General features: G+C 38.5%; 1 protein-coding gene across 2 annotated transcripts in view; it reads left to right on the top strand.

Annotated features, from left to right (window-relative positions):
- The first annotated feature begins 6,538 nt into the window (after positions 1 to 6,538).
- LOC117991033 (runt-related transcription factor 3-like) overlaps positions 6,539 to 23,387 on the top strand; it is a 48,161-nt gene continuing 31,312 nt past the window's right edge. For both annotated transcript variants that reach the window (XM_034978563.2, XM_069504951.1), the window contains exons 1-3: positions 6,539 to 6,659; positions 15,786 to 16,126; positions 16,862 to 17,078. In XM_034978563.2, coding sequence (XP_034834454.1) covers positions 15,947 to 16,126; positions 16,862 to 17,078 — 397 coding nt within the window. In that variant the 5' untranslated portion in view covers positions 6,539 to 6,659; positions 15,786 to 15,946. The remainder of the gene's footprint in view (positions 6,660 to 15,785; positions 16,127 to 16,861; positions 17,079 to 23,387) is intronic.

Raw genomic sequence — 23,387 nt, 5'->3', positions numbered from 1 at the left:
TATCTTTAGAAAATGAACTTACAGTACCTAGGTACGTTAAACACCGCGGCGGCCATTGCTGTTGACACTTGGCAGGTGCAATAAAAAAAGTAAGTCGGGGTATTCTAGGACTATCCCCCGGAACACAGTGAAGCCGGCCATCTCAGCCCAACCAAAACAAAAAAGGTGAGTGATACGACCGAGACTGGTTGAGTTTGGTGAGCTAATCGCGTGGTCGCGCTTCACAATTTACAGGTTACCCGCGCGACCGCTTTTGCGGCGTCGGCCCGGTGACGGGATCTTTGGTAGGTACACCACTATAATGTTGTATGTTTCAGATACTCTCGGTCTATCCCTCGAAACACAGTGAAGCTGGCCGTCTCAGCCTAATCAAAACAAAATGGGTGAGCGATACGACCGAGACTGGTTGAGTTTGGTGAGCTAATCGCGTGGTCGCGCTTCACAATTTGCGGGTTACCCGCGCGACCGCCGCGCTGTTGCGGCAGCCCGGCGACGGGATCTTTGGTACACCACTATAATGTTGTACGTTTTCAGATATTCTAGGTCTATCCCTCGAAACACAGTGAAGCTGGCCATCTCAGCCTAATCAAAACAAAATAGGTGAGCGATACAACCGAGACTGGGTGAGTTTGGTGAGCTAATCGCGTGGTCGCGCTTCACAATTTGCAGGTTACCCGCGCGACCGCTGTTGCGGCGGCCCGGCGACGGGATCTTTGGTACACCACTATAATGTTGTATGTTTTCATACGCATATTCCTTCATGAAAGTGGGTAAATACCTACTAGCTACTAGTGCTAAGAATGAAAAATATTTAGTTTCTCAAGATTGAAAAAAAAATTAAAAAAATTCAGTAAGGCTACGTACGGTTTATCTAGATTATCTAAATGTTGACTTATCTGTGCAGATCAATAAAAGATTCAGATTGGTTTTAAATTAATTATAAATTAATTTAAAACATAATGATATGAACATCTAATAGATATACCTACCTACCTAGGTACTAAACACTCATTCGAACTAATGACTAAAAATTTTCAAAAATAAAATAAAAACCGACTGCAATAACTACAAACACTAAAAAGTAAAAAATAATTTAATTTATAACCCAATATATTATGTACACAAGAGTTATTGTAGTTCTATAGTAATATTTTTTGGAGCCGGTGCCAATTAGCCGCACGAACCATCTACCTACTCTTCATATTGTTTTGTGACTCCACATTGGCACCGACTCCAATAAATATTTCTATAGAACTACAATAACTCTTGTGTACATAATATATTGGGTAATAGATTAAATTATTTTATACTTTTTAGTGTTTGTAGTTATAGAAATCTGTTTTTTATTTTTTTTTATTTTTTTTATTTCACAATTTTTAGTGGCCCCATTGTACTAAAATATGATATGCCTAGTTAAAAACCTACTATTTACTAAGCTATTACACTGATCGCGAGCAATTTACTCTTATCCATTGAGGAGTTCCGTTCTCCATCTCCGAAGAGGGACCAAGAATCATCAAAATCGGTTCATAATTGACGGAGTAATCGCGTAACAAACATACAAAAAAAAACATACAGTCGAATTGATAACCTCCTCCTTTTTATGAAGTGGGTTAAAAATACCTACTTATCACTAAGTAAATGATAGTGATAACATTAGCTATGTAGATAATATTAAGTATTACCTAGTACCTATATTTGCCGACACCGGCCCCCAATGACTACTTAATACTAATTCACTTAAAAAAAAACATTCTACACCCACGCCAAAACGATGAGAATATAAGTAGATAAGTAAGTATAGTTATTTCCTCCACCTATTTATCAGTGTTGGTCTGGTACCTAGTAGGTACAACGTTGCTTGACTTGCGAAAATAGAAAGATTTTATTATCAAACAAAGCTAGCCTTGACCTTGCCAATTTTCCGGCAATTAAGTAGTCTGCTCATTGCTGTAAACCAAATTAAGCGAGCTCAAATTATTTTTTAGCGTAGGTAGTAATAAAAACGGGGACCGACGGCCCAAGATTTTGGAACCACGGGTACTACAGTACATCTTTTATTCACGTGTATATTACACAAGTGCAATATAGTGATATTTAGACATGTATGAATACAATAATTCTGCCGCAATGTATCGGAAATTCTATTAAAGTCATTTGAAAATCTTCATACAAAGAACGCTGTCTATAGGAACATGCGCCGTGTAGCACAGCACCTAGTATATTTTAACATACGGCTACGAGCTACGTCCTCACGCTCGCGTAGCAACATCTTTATAATCCGAAAGGAAACTCCAGCTGTCAAAATTGGCGCTTAAAGATCGCGCAGGCGCGTGAAAGCTAAAGATGCTATCTCTGTCTGCCCCAACGAGGTCTGCGGGTCGCGGCTAACCTTCAGCGCGAGGTTTGCGGCGGGAAAAATGTGTGTTTCGGTGTGCCGATAGCGGAGAGCCGCGTCTCCGCAGACCCCGCCCAGCGCACCCGCGCCCGCTAACGCGTCTTGAGCCACTTAGTTGGTAAGACGACGAGCACACTGTTCTAATTTTGAATTTCGAACGGGGTCAAGAACATTCCTTTGCCCCTTAATCAATTTCAGAACGTAACAGAGTAACGTTCTGAAATCTACAGTTTCAAACGTTTGAGTATAATAGGAGTATGGGAATGTCCGCAGACAACATAATTTTATTTTGTAACTTAATTTTACAATTGAAATAAAAACAGCTTAAATTAGGAATTACTCAAATAAAAAATACTTTGCTTTTAATTAGTTTTTTTAGCTAAGATTTGCACTCGTGAATAGAGTTTTTAAAAGCAGGTAGGTGACTTATGGCAGAAACTTAGAATTTAGATTTAGTCTTACAAAATATTCTTAAGCACATTTTACATAGGTATTACAATATTGTTAGTAATTTGATGCCATAGAGCAACTTTAATGTTTCGGTTAGGAAAATTGGAGGAAAATAGATGTTGCTTAGTATTTAGGTTTTTAATTTGTATTGTTGTGAACACTGTCTTAGTTCCTAGCCAGATATGGAGCCACGAGCTGTCAAAATGGAGTGGGAAAAAAGGCGGGAATGTGGCGCTGCTTTATGTGAACCTCGTCATTGCGCCAAAGCGAGAGGCAACATATAGTGCATTGGGATAGAACGGGACGTCGAACACAACGTGGTTTATAAGAAAACCCAAGACGTTGGGCGTGTTTGGCGGGTGGGCGTGTGGGTTTCGGGTTAGTAGTGGTGACGTTCGCATGTGTGTGTCGGTGTACGTACTCGTGGCTATGCGGTTACAGGTGTGTGGGTGTAAGACGAGGCATGAGCCAAGAGGTTTCCTTTTGTCCGCGATACGACGCTTGAGGCTTAGTTATTAAAGTGCGCACTTAAATTTTACGATGATATAAATTTCCATTGTCGGCTTTGTGAAAGGCGCTAAAGGGTTTTGGGTTGCCATATTACAGCGATACAAATTCCAATTATTATGATTGAAATACTATCCACGTACAATATTTTTGTACTTATAGTTATTAGTCATTAAGAGTCTGGTAGAACTAGGTATAGGGGTAGTGGTACATAATGAAGTACTTAACAAGTTTGGTTCTGTAACTGTTACCTTAATTATTACTTAGTTGGATATTTTATGAAGGTTGTTTACCTACTATTTTTTCTTATTACTGAGTACCAATAAACTAGGCAATCAATGGATACTATGATCTAGCCTAATGCCCCCGTCTTCATCATCATTATCATCAGGTATCTCTTGTAGGTAGGGACTTCTAAACGCCACGGTCTTGCGCCACCTGATTCCAGTGGCTCTTTGCGTCGCTACTCGCTTGATGTCGTCCGTCTTCCTAGTGGAGGTACGCTGTGATAGCCTTGTGGTTAGGACGTCCGCCTTCTAATTGGAGGTCAGGGGTTCGATGCCGGGCACGCACCTCTAACTTTTAGCAGTTGTGCGTTTTAAGTAATTAAATATCACTTGATTTAATAATGATGTTGAATATACCTTCCTACTTAACTTGGTTATTTAAGTAGGTACTTAGCATTAAGATCCTTTAAGATAATTCCAAGATAAGATTTACCCTTGGCACTTTAGTTGGACTACTTTACTAATAATATCTTAAATAATATTTAGTATATTTAGTATTTAGGCTCTTGAATAATATTTAGTATTTACAACTAGGTAGGTAGGTACTAATACTTAATTAAAGAAAAAAGTATTTTACAGAACAAGGAATCAGCTTTATATTATTGTATTCTGTGGACGTGGTTCTACGTACCAATATTTCAAACCTCAATAGAAGTTTAAAATATAATTAATGTTCAAAACGTAGAGTCGAGCTAACTTTATCCATAACTTTCTTTGGTTTTACGCCTTGTTGAAGGACAAATGTTGAGTAGGTGGACAAAGGACTAATGATATTGGTTTCGTATAAGTGTAACTACCTATAGGTAAGTAACTACATTGCGATTTCATAAAAAGCTGAAATGATATTTTTTTCTTGAAAATACATTTTATAAATTAAATAAAAAACATAATAGTTTTATTGAATATGGATGTTATTGATAGACGTAGATCCATAGGATACGATATAGATCCATACCTAATTGTTACAAACATTGTACCTAAATGCGAAGTGTGTCTGTTTGTTTGTTACCTTTCCTTTGCCCATGCACTTTACAGATTGTAGCGAAAGGCACAGAGATAGGTTGCATCCCCAAGATTTACTCAGTTGCCCCTTCATTCAGCTTACCTTCTCGACCTTCGTTTCGCTACGGAGGTCGCCGGCTCGTTTCGTTCGCCACCTCCCCCTTCGCTGCACTTGGTCTCGTAGGCTCGCTTAATTCAGAACCTCCTTCATGAGCTTCTGGCTTCGTGCTTTACAAAAACACTCTAGAGGTAGGACGGACAAGACTGCGTCATGACTGCGTGGAATCTTGGTGATAGATTTCACTCTGCCGTCTGCGCTACTTAGCGGGTACTCCCGCTACCGAAAGCACAGAATATATATAATAATACTAACGCCGAAAGTACCTATACTTAGGTACTTGACACTTCCATTAAAATTGAATCTTAGTAGTTTTCGTTAAGGACCAAATTTTAAAAGCTAATAAAAACTTGTGACTGGATATTTTTTATTATCGTACAACCGCTTGTAACTGAGGTATAGACAATTCCAAACCTCACGCATTTGAAATCGCGGACTAAAGCTAGTAGAACCAAAATAAAAGCCGATAATATAGAGATAGCAGTCGTGAGTCGATATTGTTTGACTACTTATTTTATTTTGGTTCGGCATTTTCGGATTTCAGCATTTCAGGATAGGTTCTAACCTCTGAAATGTGGCGTATTGCTAAACTTAACCTTATTAGCGCTTTCTATTTTTAACCCTGCATCCTCTACACTCCACACTGGCGACATGAGGTGACGTGAGAGCGAGAGTGGATCGTGTGCTCGCCTAGACAAGGCTCTCGCCTCGTCCTCGATTTTAGGCAGAGACACAAAAAGTGAACCGTGGGCAGGTAAATAAGTAAATGAAGAGACTGAAGATCAGAACAAGAAAATATTGTATGACTTTTAAGTAACTTCTGAGTTTTTTGCCAGCTCTTCTCAGTACAATATGTTTTGCAAACCGGTGGTAGAGTCACAGACGTAGCTTAAGAAACACTGGTTGTCTTACATGATATAAATGAGTATATTTTTTTAACTAGAAGTAGACTCTTGTAGTTTTCTCTTGGCGAGATTCACTCGAGTGCTTCCGAGAGGCGTTTTGGCGATAGTGTAAAGTATCCGGTGTGACGACGCGTGGACGAGGCACGGATTCAAAATATCACGAACATTTTATAGGAAGCAGTTTATGCTTCACCGTGCCGTGTCCGTGCACGGACGACACACGGTGAAGCATGAACTGCTCCATATAAAATGTTTGTGATGTTTTGTTCATCCGCGCCTCGTACGTGGCAAGGGCCGCACCCGCCACGTGTTGGCATAAATCATCCCTTATAGGTTTTTACAAAATCCCACCTAATTAAAATAAGTTCTTCGATGGTTATTGGGTATTTACGAGTAAGTAACTAGTACAGTTGATCTTTAGGGATTTTCTTTCTTCACAAACGTTTTTGTAACCTAATCGCTTTCAATGTGTGTTTCAACTACTTAGACTTTTTTCTAGAAATGCAGCAAATGGAACCGTGATACTTTTGTGAAATAAACATGGCATGTCACGTTACGTCTTTACATATAAATTCTGTAGCACTGCACGCCTTTCTAATGCAAAGAAAATTTCGTCTCGAATTTTCCGAGGCGACCCCCATTACGTTGGCACGTAGAATGTACACACTTCGTACTTGTCCCGCACCTAACTATCTCTTTTAATACTTATTTGTACCCCCGCACACACAGGCATGGTCCCCCCGTGTCGTTGCAGCCTGCGCCTGTGTGAGTGGACTTCTTTCCGTGCCCCTGTGTGCGGGCGAATTTCTTTCGAGACGTAATAAGGGGACCGTTTCTTTCCCGCTAAGGTTTTAATGTCGACCACGTTTCGGTGGCGAACGCGCGCCTTTCGCGGTTTTCTTAAACTTTTTTTATTGAGCGCGCTACGGGTTCAAGTGTTTTAGTGAAAGTGTAATTTAAAAAATTGACTTTTGTTTTGTTTTGTTTTAAAAGTAAGTATGAGTAATGTTTCTAGTAATAAATGCTATAAATTAATAGTTGTTAGCGAGTTGTGGATTTAATTAATGGAAAGTTTACGTAAGTCCGCAAAGTTGGGCGGGCGTCGAGATGCGTGTTGTTTTCACGTAACCGCAGCCTCATTAGCCTGCGTGCACACTACGCTTAAACGAGATAGGCGTATATTGTGATAACATCGAGCAAGGCTTTATACTACTTGAACCCGATTAATTAAAGTTTTGTTTACCTAGCCTGGTTGGATGGCTCTGTTTTCAAGTACCTAAATAGTAATCTGATTAGGCATATATATATATACCTAGAGATGTATAGCTACCTACCTGGCTTTATGTTGTTATATTGTAAACAATTTGAAAGTGATAATACTTAATATGATACGATTTCATAATAATTTTTTTAAATGTAATGTAATGTAAAAAATACTTATTAATAAAGTTAAACTTACTTTATGATTACAAAAAAAATCATAATTAAAGAATAGACGTATTCACAATAAATCTTACAATCTTTCACAATAATTTAGTTTCAAAAACTCATAGCAACAAAACTTTGAGAAAGTCACCTTTCAAAAATAAAATTAAAACGCCACTCTAGAATCTAGAAGCATAAAACGATTTAAACAGGCAATCATTATTAGCCAAAAAAATTGAAAGTTTTCATCCCCTACAAAAATTAATAAGGTCTTCAAACGATGAAGCCGCGCGTTTCCTGGGTAACCTTGGCGAGACTTGTTAAAAGTAAGTGCGAACTCCCATTAGCGCCCCCGGTCCCCCGACCAACCACCACCTGCGCCTAATTGTCGTTCACGCACTTATGTCCAATCTGTTACATCGTTTTCATCTTTCATACGTATGACAAATTAATCCTAATGTATTTTTAAGTTTTTTTAGGGTTCCGTACCTCAAAAGGAAAAAAGGAAACCTTATAGCATCACTTCGTTGTCTGTCTGTCTATCTGTCCGTCTATCCGTCTGTCTGTTGTGTCTGTCACGAAAACCTGTAGAGTGCTTCCTGATGACCTAGAATCATGAAATTTGGCAGGTAAGTAGTTAGGTCTTATGGCCCAAGTAAAGGAATTTTGAAAAAAATTGAAATGTGTTAAATAATAAATAATTAGTATTTTCAATTTTCAAAGTAAGATACCAAGTGGGGTATCATATCAAAGGGCTTTACTTGTATATTCTATAACAGATTTTTATTTATTTTTATGCATAATAGTTTTTGATGTATCATGCAAAATGAAAAAAAAATACCCGAGTACGGAACCGACGCTGCACGAGTATTACTCGCACTTGGCTGGTTTTTTAAATATAAAATGACAGCTTACATAATCATAACTTGATACCTAATAATAACTTCCGTGCTTGCCGCTAGTTCAGTAACATTTTAGACGGGCGGCCGCGGCGTAGCGCTTGCTACGGGTTTGCCTACGAGCACTGCCTAAGAGGTTTAAAGGACGGGACGGTTAAGTTATTTCTATCTAGATAAATCATTTCCGATAGTAAATCTGCTTCTCTTAAAATCTAGGTAAGTTAACATTAATTAAGGTTAACATTAGGTAGAATGATGCACATTACTGACAGCGTAGTGATTTGCTACGTTCCTTCGACGAATGATGAAAAAAAATTAGCAAACTTCGTGCCAAAAATCTTGACTGAGTTTTAAGAATTTAGAATGATATTTTGTTCATTAAACAAATTCAACACTGAAGAGGAATTTGGTAAGGCACGCAACCCCTTGACTCAGGGGTTGTAATACAAAAGAGTGTCGATCAAAGACGGGGGAGTTATTAAGGCAATCACCTTAATGAAATAGCACTTTCAAAAATTTTGGCAAGTAGAAAAATTAATTGAACCTTATAATTTATTGCACTACTAGGGATCGCTTGCTTAGTGGTAATGCTTGGAAAATTCCCTATCCCATGAGAATTCTGGAAAATCCGGCAAAAAAAATAGTTCCTTGTCCATATTATAAAAAGAACCTCTGTGTAAAATTGCAGTTTTCTAGGTCCAAAAGTTTTTTGGCTGCACGTTGAGAAGTTATTGAGTCAGGACCTTTATTTTTTATAGGTTGATTAGAAAGTTCTAACCCAATACTCACCTAGGGATCGGCATATTATTTAAAAACATAATACTACCTACGGTTTTTTTTTAAATAAAATACGAGAGTGTTATTCATAGAAGTAGCAACTATGTATACGATACTTACAAGATGATTGAAATGGATAAGACTGTATTTTATGTAAACTAATACCATAATTAATCGACTAACATGTGGCATGAACTCTGCCAATAGGATATGGTACGATAATAATAATAATAAGCAATAGGATAGAAGTTACAAATTAGTTCCGTTCTCAACTGACTTAAACATTCATGAATTGTCATGACTGGGAATTGATTCAGGAACCTTATGCCTGTTAAATGAATATGTAATCATACTGCTACGCCTTTTAAAACAGTCGTCGAAAAAGTATTTGAAGTAGAGTTTCAAGTTTGAACATAATTAAACAGTGTTAAATACCTAACAGATTATTATTAAAGAAGTCTTTAGAATTAATTCTACCAGCTAAAAGGAATATACGTCAAATAAACTTAGGCAGAAGTAAGAACTCATTAAGTCCTTTGAAAGTCGAAAGAGGGTGGCAATGTTTGCTGGCGTATTGATGTTTTCGCGATTCTTGAATATCTGTAAATTTCAAAATCTTCAAAATAATTACATACTTACATATTGTTTCTAACACTATACTTACACGTTTTTAACGCGCTTTTATAGCTATTATAGCAATTGTTAGAAATTTTAGCGACTTACTTTTCACCCAGGTCTAATATTAACTACCTAATAGATTAAAGAAAAGAAGTTAACTAATAGATACACCCATCTTTACATCACTTCAATACATGCAGTATATGATATAAGTTAGGACTGCTAATTTCATCAGCCCTAAAATTATGGCGGTGGTTATGAAAACACAATTTCACTTTTTTGTACTACTACTTAAAAAGTTTGTTTTTGGTTATTTAAAACTACTTATGTAGAGTTTAATCTACCAAATCTGGAATCATATGAATGTAATTATTTTAACTTACATTTTATTTGAGGTTCCTTGGTTTAATTTAAAAGGCTTGGGCGGGTTTTTTAATATCGCGTAAATGACGTCACCCGTCGCATTCCGCGTATCCTGCTTAAGTGCTTGATTGTGCCTGGTGTTGTTTATTGTCACCAATATTGCAAGGGTCGCCCCCAATGGCTGCATAGAGTTTTAGAAATTCTCAAATTCTCATCTGGAATTTAAAGAGGAACATCACATTGTGAAATAGGATTTTACACCGACACCGACGGGTCGTGGGTTTGATTCCATACACGCACCTCTAGCTTTTCGGAGTTATGTGTGGGCTTTGAGTATAATAAATATCACTTACTTTAACGGTGAAGGAAAACATCGCGAGGAAACCCGATTACCTGAGAGTTCCATAAAGTTCTCAAAAGTATGTGAAGTCTGTCAATCCGCACTTGGCCAGTGTGATGTTCTATGGCTTAAACGGTAAACCCTTCTTATTTTTAGAAAAGATCCGTTCTTAGTCGTGGCACTGGATTGACGATTGACGATGATGATGAATGTCGGTACCAAAAAAGCTATATCTATCTCTAGCAGCCGCTGTACTAAGAAAACAGCATTAGGTATACTTACCAATGATATTATACTATATAGACATGATACGTTGATATTATACTTAATAGGTACATGGCGCATACATAATAGACTATATATACTTATACGACTAAATTAAATTGTAGTCAAGCCAACTAATAAATAAAATCACGTTGACAGCATTGCACAAAACGTAAGTAGAAACTTCTAAGATGTAAATTTCTTCCAAGCTCAATTGATCAAAGAGGCAACATCTACTTTGAAATCAGGATGTCCGAGAGTCTTCTCCATTTGAATATCTCACGTAGGGTCCGGATATTACATTTGCTAACCTATTTGTAACCGTCGCCCGACGATCATTATCCGTGTCCGAAAGGTCTGGGCTCCCTCAGGAATTTGTGCCCCTATATTGATTCTCTACATTCTCACTTCTAGGTTACTTGTAATGGATGTTGCGAGCGACAATTTCATACTGTTCTGTTGACTTACAAGGAAGTTTGTGTCTTAATGAAAAACAACTTAAAACTGTTTAGGTATTTAAAATAATTGAAGGTTCTAGCACACAATAGCCCAATGCGTTCCACAATTACTGCCGGCCAACGTACAACATTGTTTGTGAATATTCTAAATATATAAAAGGAAAAGCTGACTGACTGACTGATCTACCAACGCACAGCTCAAACTACTGGACGTATCGAGGTGAAATTTGGTATGCAGGTAGCTATTATGACGTAGATATCCGCTAAGAAGGAATTTTTGAAAATTCAAGCCCCAAAGGGGTAAAACAGTGGCTTTAAATTTGTGTAGTCCATGCGGACGAAGTCGCGAGGATAAGCTAGTAATATTATACAGGATTTTAATTGTTAAGAATATAGGTCATTATAGGTCAACTTATAGTTATAGATGGTGCCTGTTTCATTCACGTGGATATTATTTTTAAAATCCAGTAGGAACTCTTTGATTTCTCGGGATGAAAAGAAGCTTATGTCACTCTCCAGGTTTCGAACTATGTAAGTAGGTATATCCATGGACTACGCCGATCCGTTACTCGGTTACTCCATTGTGGCGTTATTGTAAGTTACAACAAGCTAACAAACAAACACACTTTCAAATCTCCATACATAAAAATGAATCGCTAAATGTGTTGCTGATCGCAAATCTCGAGAATAGCTGAACCGATTTCGCTAATTCTTTTTTTATAATATTCCTTGAAGTACGAGGATGGTTCTTATGGAGAGAAAAATTTAAAAAATTGAATCGACTGTTAGGCGGTACGAAGTTCGCCGGGGCAGCTAGTTTACAATATTAGTAAGTGATACCGAAATTGTAGAGGCTTTAAAAAATAATTTCGCACAATAGAGAGCAGTGAAACAGAAACGGTTCGTGTAATGTATCTTTACCCCATTCCGGTCCTTTGTGGAAGGGTGCAGGGTAACGAGCATTGCCCACTTGGCCCCTACATGCTTTATTATTTACGACATTGCCGCCCTATTCATGAGATACGAGGAAATCCGCCGTGTAACTCAACACGGTGCAGTGATTATGTTTTTCACAGTTTCTTTATTTTAAATTTAAAATTTTGTGAATATTAATATTATCTCCAATACTATTTCAGTTATTAACCATACTACGCGTACGTAGTACCGTACGCGGCAGGAAATATTGTACGTCGACCTTTAGAAAGAGAGACCGTTGTCTCAGTCCTTGAGACCGACAAAACATCACATAGGCATGAGTGAAAGATACAACGCTCTACAAAGCCAAAACCTCTTTCCAAAGGTCGATGCACAATATTTCTTGCTGGCTACTGTACCTAATATTTAAATGCAGAAGCGCGTCTGACTGTCTCTCTGTCTGTCTGCTAGATTTTCACGGCACACTTGTTAAATTGATTTTTACTCGCACAGCCATGGAGCTTGATTTTACATTGATATATTTACTTAGTTACAGATCTGTAGAGTGATATAGTAGGCTACTTTTTATTACGGAAAATTTAAAAGTTTCCAAGGGGTTTCTAAAAATACTAACAAACGTGACACTTTCTTTAGTACCACAAAATGGGTTCAAAATTTTTATTTATAAGTACGTAGATTAATTAAATTAGTTTTAAGGTTTATTGTAGTGTGTCAACAAATAAAAAAGTTTTCTTTCTATCTTTCAAAACCTAAATACACGCTAGTCTATATCTATACTTAATATTATAAATGCGAAAGTGTTTCTGTCTGTCTGTCTGGCTGCTAGCCTCTCATGGCCCAGCTGTTCAACCGATTTTGACGAAATTTGGTACAGATATAGTTTGCATCCCGGGGAAGGATATAGGCTACTTTTTATCCTGGAAAACCAAAGAGTTTCCACGGGCATCATCTAGTAATAAAATAAACGCGGTGAGAATTTCACACTTTTCATCCCTTTAAGAAATCTACTTCCTGGATCTTTTACGCCAAGTACCTACTATTATCTGCCTACTATCTGGATTTGTAATAAATATACCAAGCGTTATTGCCAAAAACATCACCAGAAGGCAGAAGGCTTTATCGAGTCGAAATCAAAGCAAACAAGGAAGGCAGTAAAAGGCGTGTAGGGTGAACCCCTTGTAGAAATTAAGTTTAACATCCATCGACATATCGCGTTTCGCAAACATCTAACAGCCTATTCGTGTTTGGGAAAGGGGAAAATATTTTATAGTAATTGGTATAGGTTAAAGAGCATCTTTCCGGATATCCTGGCGTATTAAGGTTTGCTTACAAAACTCGGATAGATACATTTATTATCTCAACTGGGGTCTAGAGTTCTATCCCAGTCATACTGCACCCTTTTCGGAATCATACGTGCGTTTTAAGCAATTATCACTTGGTTTAGTGGCGAAAAAAATATCGGAAGGAAAGTGCATGCCTGGAGTTTACCATTGCCTTCAAAAGTATGTCAACCCACACTTAGCCAGTATGATGGAATATATTTTTATAGAAAAAGTGAACATTTCACACCACACTTTGTAAACCAAAGCACTAGATGAAAACTGAGTCTGGTGTTTGTAATTTGCAGCCTAAATAGACCGTAGTTTGTGCTAGGGCTGACAAAAGTCATCGACCCTATAAGATTGATTGATTTTAAAACTTAAAAAAACAAATAGCCAGTTAATAGATAAGTCTAAACCCAAATAAAACGTAGTGATTATATACTCTTTGCCCAAATGGTCTAAGTATTCCTAATGGTCTAACCCTTTTTATTAATGAGAGGAACTCAAAGAGTAGGTACTCCGTATAGCGACTCAGGGATGGGTCTATTATTTAGTAGATACCTAATAGTGATAATGAAAATGAATTTGAATATAAACGAACTAGATTATGCCGTTTTTAACCCGAATCGAATTTTCAAAAACTCTTTCTAGTGGATGCCTATACGTCATAAATCTGCATGATAAATTTCAGCCCGATCCGTCCAGTAGTTTGAGCTGTGCGTTGATAGACCAAGCAGTAAACCAGTAAGTCAGTCAGCTTTTCTTTTTATATCTATACCTATTTAAACGAATGATTAAGTAATATTATAAGCCAGAGTCACATATTGAAATCAATATCTGCGGTGCAGGTCGTGAAAAATTGGCATACTTTATCTTATCCGCGTGATTTGGCACCCCGTATGCTCGCACCCTTGCCTGATTGTGTGAACCCTTTGTGCGAGTTGCTTTGATGCTCCGACGCTGTCAATAAAGCCGTAGTGACTTCTGAGGCCATGTGATGTCATAATGCTTCTATGAATTTAGTTTGAACTTGAGTTTGAACAATCATTTGTAGAAATCCGTTATCCAAGCAAGCTATTATAAATAAAATGAATAAATAATAGTTTATTCCCTGAAATGTGGGTAGGCAGGTCTTACATTAATTGAGTCACCTTACACATTCTACCAGGTCCTGGTATGCAAATTGTTAGTGAATGTTATAATATTAAAATAATATTTTTAACATACCTAATGAATGATTTTTTAAAAAACTAGATTTTGTCTTCTGCTTCAAAATCAGTTTGTTTTATCAAATTGTTCTAGCAGACAAGTTGTTTGTTGTTGTAACAACATCTCCACTATTTACCTCTATTCGCAATCAAGAAATTTGAATTTGAAAATTTTGAACTCAAAATTTCGTCTTAAATTAATATAATATTTAAGACTACTTAACACTCTTTATTCCTTGTTTACACTGTAAAAGAACTTTACACTGTGCAAGGATTTGGGTCGGGCGTTGATGAGTCAGTTAGATAGTCATGACTTTTTTATATAAACAGTATCTTTAAAAACATAGGACTTTGATATAACCTTCCACCCCCATTCCACCCTCTTAGGGAAGGATTTTCTGAAAACCGTTTCTTAGCTGACACCTAAGTCTTATAAAGAACCTACTTTCCACAAGTTAATTAACAATGATAAAACTTTCCCATACAAACTTTCATCCCCTATTTTACCACCCTTATGGGCGAATTTTCCGAAAATCCTGAAACAGATATTTCTTCATTTGTGACCGAAAACCCAAATACCAATTTTCGTGCAAATAACTTGAAAAATGACGGACTTTCATACACACTTCCATCCCCCATTTAACCCACTTAGGTGTGGTATTTCGAAAAATCCTTTCTTAGTGGATAGCTACTCTGTACAAAGAATAGACCCTCCAAATTTTATGTCTTTAGGACCAGCGGTTTAGGCTGTGCGTTGATATATATGCCAGTCAGTCAGTCAGGACTTTGAATTTTATATATATAGAAGATTTTAAAATGGACGGACAAAATACACCTAGGTACAAAGCAGCGATACGCGACGTGATATGTTCGACGCGTTTCTGCTTCTAGATGTTCTACACAAAGAACAAACACTGCGTAGGAATGACACCGAAATACTACACCGAGATGCTGCAGTCGCTCTCTACCATATTCTCCAAAGTGCTCTTGTTGTCTCTCTGTGTATGTCTTTTGTGTTACAAATCCGCCACGCATAAGTACCATGTAACATTCTGCCGTACTACCACTACCGTCGTCGGGCGACGCTGCCGTTGCAATATGGGCCTTTTGGGTCATGAAGTAGGTATAGTAAGTAGATAAAGCCTGCGCTTTTGTTCAGGTGGATTTAGGATTTTAAAAATCTCGTGGGAGCTCTTTGAATTTCCGAAATAAAAGTAGCCTTTATAATGATGCATGCTATCTCTGTAACCAGTAGATAGATAATGCTCGCAACTTCGTTCACTTGGATTTAGGTGTTTTGAAAATCCCGTGGCAACTTTTTGACTGGAAACTGGACGGGGAACCAAAAGTAATCAATATCCTGGGATGCAAATGATCTAAATACCTACCTTCGTTGAAATCCTGTAAAGGGATGTCAGTGAAAACTTGACAAACAGATAGACAAACACATTTTCGCATTTATTATTATGATGATTATTATATTTATGACATTCGTTCCTTCTTTTCAGGTATCGAAAAGACGATGGCCGTATTCATAAAAATCAGTGTACACTCACAAAAAAGTGATTTCAACCACACCATCCGATATTTAACTAAAATTATGTGACAGATACAGTGAATTAGTTCTAGACGATTAGCTTAAATTACATGTATACGATATCTATGGACGATGCATTTATCGAGTGAAGTGAGTTCGACTACGAACGGTCTTGGTCATGAGGCGCCTTCCTCCAGTTACGGTGGTTTACCCAGTCAGCCTCTCACAGCAGAGTTGCTGGCTGAAAGGACGCTAGAAGGGTTGTTGGCCGACCATCCAGGCGAGCTTGTGAAGACTGGCAGTCCGCATGTTGTAAGTTATTATGCTTCTTGTTTTGTATCAGCACCACCATCAATACCCATCGACGGCTCACTACTAAGTATGGGTTCTCTCCCAGAACGAGAAGGATTAGGCCACAGTCCACCACACTGGCAAAGTGCGGCTTGGCATACTACACACACTTTTAAGACCATTATGGAAAACTCTCCTTCGGTTTTCTCACGATGTTTTCCTCCACCGTTACAGCAAGTGATACTTAATCGCTTAAAAAGCACATAATTCCGAAAAGTTAGAGGTGCGGCCCGAGATCGAACCACGGACCCCCCGACCAGGAGACCGATGCCTTAAACACAAGTCTAGATCAACTAAGTAGTTTTATAAAATGTTCTTAAGGGTGTGCCACGCCCACAAGCCATTTTTGACACTCGCTGTCCAATAAGTAGGTAATGATAATATAGAAAAATTAAGTAATATGTTCCATAATATTTCTATTTTTCTATAATTATTAGTAGTCTCCTGAAGAAGGCTATAATAGTAAAATAGTGTTTTGTTGTGATGAAGCTGCCGGGTTGAATAGGGTCTAGGGGAATAATTAAAAACTGGCGTGACGCGCCGCCCCCGTCTGGTTGTTGTCTTCTTTAGAGATAGGTACCTATACAAAACTAAATTATGTCTCAGTGTAAAAGTTCCGTACGTTGACCACTTGATGTGAGGATTGTACGTATAATATGATGATGAATCTTTGTAATAATAATAACAACTTCTCAGGTATGCACAGTCCTGCCTCCACACTGGCGCTCCAACAAAACCTTGCCAGTAGCATTCAAAGTGGTCGCCCTGGGTGACGTCGGAGATGGTACCCTGGTCACGGTCCGGGCGGGAAACGACGAGAACTGTTCAGCGGAGTTGAGGAACTGTACTGCTGTTATGAAGAACCAAGTTGCCAAGTTTAATGACTTGAGGTTCGTCGGCAGAAGTGGGAGAGGTGAGTAAATCATGTTATTTTCTTGATAGTAAAGCCTGACCAGAAATATAAAATACTTGGTCTGGGGGCGCCACTAGTATCTACCTATATTATGGTGTGAAGTTTATAGCCTTGTTTAAAGTAGTTCCACGGCTTTTGCGCAATAGGGTGAGGAGTTTTATTTTTCTGGTCAAGCTTTACTAGATAATGCCTGCAACATTGACGGATTGGATTTCAAATTTCATTTTGGGGTTAATAGATTTCCATGGAATATCTTATGTCCGTGGTGAGGGTACTAGCTTGCAATTACGTCATCATTCATCTTAGTTTAAAAGATACTTTTTTTAAAGAATACTGGTGACATGTCCATGCTGGAGAGCTAGGCTGATCCTTTGCGCAAAAAATGAGCCAGCCCTTCTGCCAGATGAGGCTATTAACCGCGCTGAAAATATGTCTCGTAATTTTTTTAATACTTAGACACCATGGCCCCAGGGTCTCCACATTAAACGGAAGACAAACGTACCTCTCGATGTGAGAGGCATACTTACGCCCGCTTACCGGGTTCAGCCGTTTCTGCTCCGGTTCCCGATCTTGATGCTGTCTCCCTGGTATAACACGGGGCCAATGTTAAACAAAGTTAAATACAAAGGCTTAAAGTAGATAGTAGATATATGTTAAAAGGTATTAATTGTCCGTGTGCAGAATCACCTTGTGGTGGCCCGGATGCGTGATCGTCAAATTTTCTTTTCAAACAATAAAATGGAAGGACATGTACTTCGTTCAAAGTTAATCAAGTGGCTAATCAATCTAGTCAGTATGATAGATAGTAACTAAATCCCCTTTTTCGTAAAATAATAGGTCGGTGCTCGGTAGTGTACCGGTCATGTCACAGTACAATAACAGTGAGCGAATGCATTCAGGTACCTTGGCGGTACTTTCCTTTGTGAATTCGTTAGAATTCCTTTTCAAAATAGCTGGGTTCCTGGGGTAAACAGTGGTTGGCTTTTTTCGTCCCGTCCCATTATAGGTACTCGCGATGTTATTTAATGAATTTTGCCAATTAGATCTCGCGCAAGCGTAAGACTAAGGCTGATCGAACAAGTATGAAATTAGGGTTTTCCGAAACGGGATGAGGGAGATAATTTTGCCGCCCAAGTGCTAGACTAGAAATTCTAGTCTCTAGCCCATTCTAACCATCGTCCCGTAGCATTGAGATTATCCCTACGCTGTTAAAACAGCCTTGATATCAAGTTATGGGGGCTGCACAGAGTTGGTCCTTTTATCACGCTGAGAAGCGGTTATATCCTCGACTGACAACTAGTGCCAGGAGCTAACTATGTGGGCTTAGAGCCCGCCCCATGTACCATGGATTTTGATATATATAAATTGTTATGGTATGGTTTTTGACTTGGCCAAGTCAGGTCGAACCAACTCATTCGTGCTGGGGAGGGCGTGTTTGGTATGCCCAGACGATGCCGCTAGCGGTTGCCCATCAGGAACAGCCAAGCTATGATAGTCGAACCCAAAGGTAAGACGATATGTATATATATATGTTGTCACTATACCAAATGCCATTCGCCCCGTTATGTACTTAGACTCAGATGAAAAGTATGTTTACTTAGCACTTTCAACTCATTGAAGTCCCCAACAGCAGCTAGATCCTCCTCTCGTTTCAATGTCGTTGTATCGTACTAAAGCTAGCAATTTAAATTATGTGCTAGTACAGTATTTGCAAACGGTAGCTTACTAAGGTGATAGCATTCTATCTTGTCTAGATTAAGATATCTACAGAGACCTATTCCTGTATTAACTAGCTATGGAAGGTATTGGAAATAGCTCTTTATCCTCGGGTTAGTATGAGGTTAAGTTCATCAATAATTCTAAGAAAGAAATGAACCTTGTGTGGCAAAGAGGTAGTTAGTTCCTCTCGTCTATTGTTTCACACTGTCTATTGTCTCTATAATGCTAGGTAGGGTAACTCATTTCACGAAAGCGTCAAGCGGTAAGGGCTCATATCACATAGGTAGGTAGTAATAATATTATTACATTGAGCTATAATTTAATCTCTTGTTTGACTCAGACCATAGATCGATGTAGCCCCTTATCTCTTGACCTCTTTTGAAAAACCAGACTAATATTATAATAAATGAAAGAGGTTGGTTAATTCAAAATCTATTTATTGTACTTTACTTTGTTAAATGTATTAGTCAAATCTCTGATGGAGCAAAACTCTACTCTGACCACTGGAAGAAAAGTCCTTTATGTTTCTTTTCCCAGTGGTCGGGCACTCTATTCAAAAGCCATGCTATATTTTCAAGGGAAAAATAGAATGCCCTGACCAAAAAACCCTTGGGCTGATGTTATATACACATTTATATTTAAATTACAATTATGTACATTAATCTTAGAAGTACAGTCTATAAGCTACAGTCCTACGAACCTTTTACATATGGAGACACGAAATACAGACAACATGTGTTATTACAGCGAACATAATAATCATATCCGAGGACATCGTAAAAGCAACCTATCTTGGCTTTCACAAATTTAACATTTCTATGTTAAGTATTTTCGGATCGCGGCTAGGTCTGTAACCACTAACCCATTGGGTGCACTTGACCCATGCTTCCTTGAACATTATACAAGCCAGCAGTATTAAGAAGATTAGAAATAAGCTCAGACAAATTTGATCTAAGCCATTCCAGACTTGTAGAGGTAATTTATTATCCATGTCGATAGTATACTCGCTTCTATTACTTTGAAAATCACGTTCTATATTTAATTCCGGCAAGCAATTATATGTTGTAATTTTAAGAGATCCTCGGATATTACATAATAAGACAGTTTAAGTTGTACATTACCCATAGACTGGAAAGTGTAGACCGTCTTGTTTAACACTGGCTTTAATTAATTTCCACTTATCGACTTTATACAGATATTAAGGATAAAAGGTACCCGGACAAACTCGTTAAACAAAGAGATTTTAAGGAAGGAAGGCCGCTCGGAAACGTAGAGCTTCGTCGTGGCACTCCCGCGTCACACGTCACACTTCTGTCCCCTTTGCGAGGTTGATTCGAACTGTCCTGTGCGACTCCTGCGCTCCCCCTTGCCTGTCGTCTCCCCCGCTTCCGAGTTTGTCCCCTCTCGCTTCCTCCAAACTATCGCCTTCTCTGTCAACAAAAATCACTCGGCAGAAAAAAATCTCTAGTTGCAATGGTAAAATCTGAACCACATCTGTTTCGCATTTTCGTACCCTCGAGCGTAAAAACTGTATTCAGAACTATCGCTTTATGGCGCCTTGCCTATTATTTATTGCTATGAGAACGACTCACTTTGGTCGTTTCTTATTTTTTGTTTGTCCGCGTATAGAGTACTAAAAATGTTTTTTGTTCATTAGGATTTCTAGAAGGCGGCGAAAAGAAAAAAAAAAAAAAGTTATTGCCGACAGCATTATACGAATGCCTTTCTAGGAACTCAGTAAAATAATAAAATAATGTTTCTATTTTGGCGATGCCGAGAAGGTGCCTACAACACACTCCCCCGAAATAAGTTTATTTTTCCTTTTGTACTATATTCCATACCTTGTATTTTGCAAGGGGTCAAAAAAAAGAAACTCTATTTCACTAACTATATTTAATTACCTACTTTTTTTTTTTTTTTTTTCAAAAGTCAATTCTATGTACTGTTCGCCCCGGCAGACGTGACAGGTATTCTTTCGTGCGCACAAGTCTCAAAAAAAAGCCTCACTCCTTTCTTTCCTATAGTTGTGCTTTTATTTTAAGTGTCTCTGAAGGCTACCTATTTCTTTCCATTGATCTCGTATTACTCGTTCTAACGATGCCCTAAGCAAATTCATTTCAGGACCCGATGCTTTGTTTGTTAAGACATCGGTGGTGCCTGCTATGTGTCGCGATAACACATCCGCCACCGTGTTTAGCTTCCCTTTCACGTGCTCCACAGTGTAATCAAAACGTCCTATGTAATGCACCCAGCGTATCATCCGTGCGCTCAATAACTTACACGTTTGTAGAAATACTAAGCTCTTATGGTCTGTTCTTATCACTAATTTCGCGCCTCACAAGTATGTTTCGAATTTAGACAAGCTAAATATGATAGCCCATAACTCTAATTCCGTCACTGTCCATTTACTCTCCGCTAACGTAAGTGCCTTGCTACAGAAACCTAACACTCTCTCTTCTCCCTCATTATCTAGTTGGAAAACATATCCCGAGACACCTAGGTTACTACTATCAGTTTGTAAATAATAGGTATCCTTCGGATTTGGATGCGTTAAAAGTATCGTATCTATAAATAGACCCTTGACCTTCTCAAAACAATCATTTATTTCTTTCGTCCACGTCCATTTCGTACCGAGTTTCAAAAGATTACAAAGCGGCCTAACTACTTCGCTATACTTGGAAATGAACCTTCTATAATAGTTAATTACACCCAAAAACCCCTTAATTGTTTTATGGTTCGAGGTATGGGAAATTTTAATATGGCATCTACCCGTTCAGGGTCCATACACACTCCGTCCGTGTTCACTATATGGCCTAACAGCTTCACCTCGTCACATAAGAACCGACATTTATTTAGTCTACCTGTTAACCCTGCTGCTTCTATTCTATCTAGTACCCGATCTAGGTGCTCTAGATGTAAATTGATGTCGCCTTTCGTGAATATTACAATGTCATCTAGGTAATTCACACAGAATTCACGCACGCCTTCCAATATGATATCCATGGCTCTAGAAAAGCCCGCTACAGATGTTTTCAAACCTTGAGGTAACACTTGATAAGTGTGGGTACGTCCCAAAAATAAAAATCCGGTATATTTCCTCGAATCTTTATGTAACGGTATTTGAAAGTAAGCATTGTTTAGATCGATTAATCTAATGTAATTCACCCCGTGAAAAGATTGTAAAATCTCAGAAGTAAGAGGCGGGGTCTCTGCGTCTCCTATCATTTTCTTATTCAACTCGCGAGCGTCTAACAAGAGCCTTATTGACCCGTCGCGCTTCCTAGTAAAGGTGAGTGGGCTGCAATACGGTGTGACATCCTGCTTTGTCACTCCCAAACTTTCTAACTCGTCTAATTCCGTCTTAACCTGTTCCCTATAGGCCAAAGGCACTGGATAACTATGCCTTGTAAAGGGTTCCTCATCTGTTAGTTTGATAATGTGTTCGTATCTGCCTGTTAGTCCTAACTTCTCTACAAATATTTTACAGTGTTTGTCCAACACAGGCAATAAGAGTATCCTATGTTCATTACTTATGTTCGATTTTTCCAATTGGGATTCTATAATTTTCTCACTACTTATGTCCCTACTCGATACTCTCTGATCTATTGTTCCGGAATCTTGATCTAGAATCAAGTTAATTGTGGCTGCATTCTACTCTCCCCCTAACCTTTCAATCTCGCAATCAGAATTTAGCCTAACACAAGACCTAACTTCTAAATGTTCTATGGTCATCGTCCGTTCACTCCCACAGTTAATTATCCCTTTTACTCTTTCTAACCAATCATAACCTAGTATTAACGATCTAGGCAACCGTCGCATTATTAAAATGGGTGGCTCGACTAAAGTGTTTCCCAATTGGAATTCTATCAAAACCAACCGGTTGGTACTCTCGCTTCTAGAACCAAAAGCTCCCTGAATCTGTAAGGATGGAATAGCGATTTCAGGTAGCGTTCCTCTCTCTCTAACAATCGAATCGTACAATTCTCTAGTCATTCCACTAATCTGACTTCCTGTATCTATGAGGGCCCTTACAAGGTTGCCGTATAACTTAACACATACCTCGGGTAATTTAGGCAAGGAATAATCGATACCTACATCGGTAGACTCACTATCGAGGTCGTGGAACATTGTATACAGTTTCACACTATTCCTTACGTCATGCTCACACTTGGCTCCTCTCTCATAACATTCCAATACATTGTTAAACTGATTTTCCAATAAGATTGCTATGCCTCTGTTTTCCTGTTGGGAATCGAACCCGTCGGAAATCGCACTAACTCTCAAGCGTCGTTGAATGCCATTCAACTTGCCCCCCAGACTATGCCCTGGTTTCCAGCCGTTGTTAATCAGAATATTGTAAGCTACGTTAGTCGCATCGCGCCTCGTGGTCCGTTCACCCCTTTCGTCACAAAACGTCAAAACATTGGACCGCGTATGTGTGGGGGAATCTAGTTTTTTGCTAGTGTGTTTTCCTCCACTGGTTTCGGTCCGATACCGCTACCGCTTTCCTTCACAAACGCAACAGCCGGTCTGTTGTTTACATTCTCGTTTTTGTTGAATGTAGGTTTACCGTAATACGATCTGTTACCT

The sequence above is a fragment of the Maniola hyperantus genome, chromosome 19, assembly GCF_902806685.2.
Source record: "Maniola hyperantus chromosome 19, iAphHyp1.2, whole genome shotgun sequence".
NCBI classification, from domain to species: Eukaryota; Metazoa; Arthropoda; class Insecta; order Lepidoptera; family Nymphalidae; genus Maniola; species Maniola hyperantus.
The sequence above is the reverse complement of the archived record's forward strand: the minus strand, read 5'-3'. Positions and strand labels throughout refer to the sequence as shown.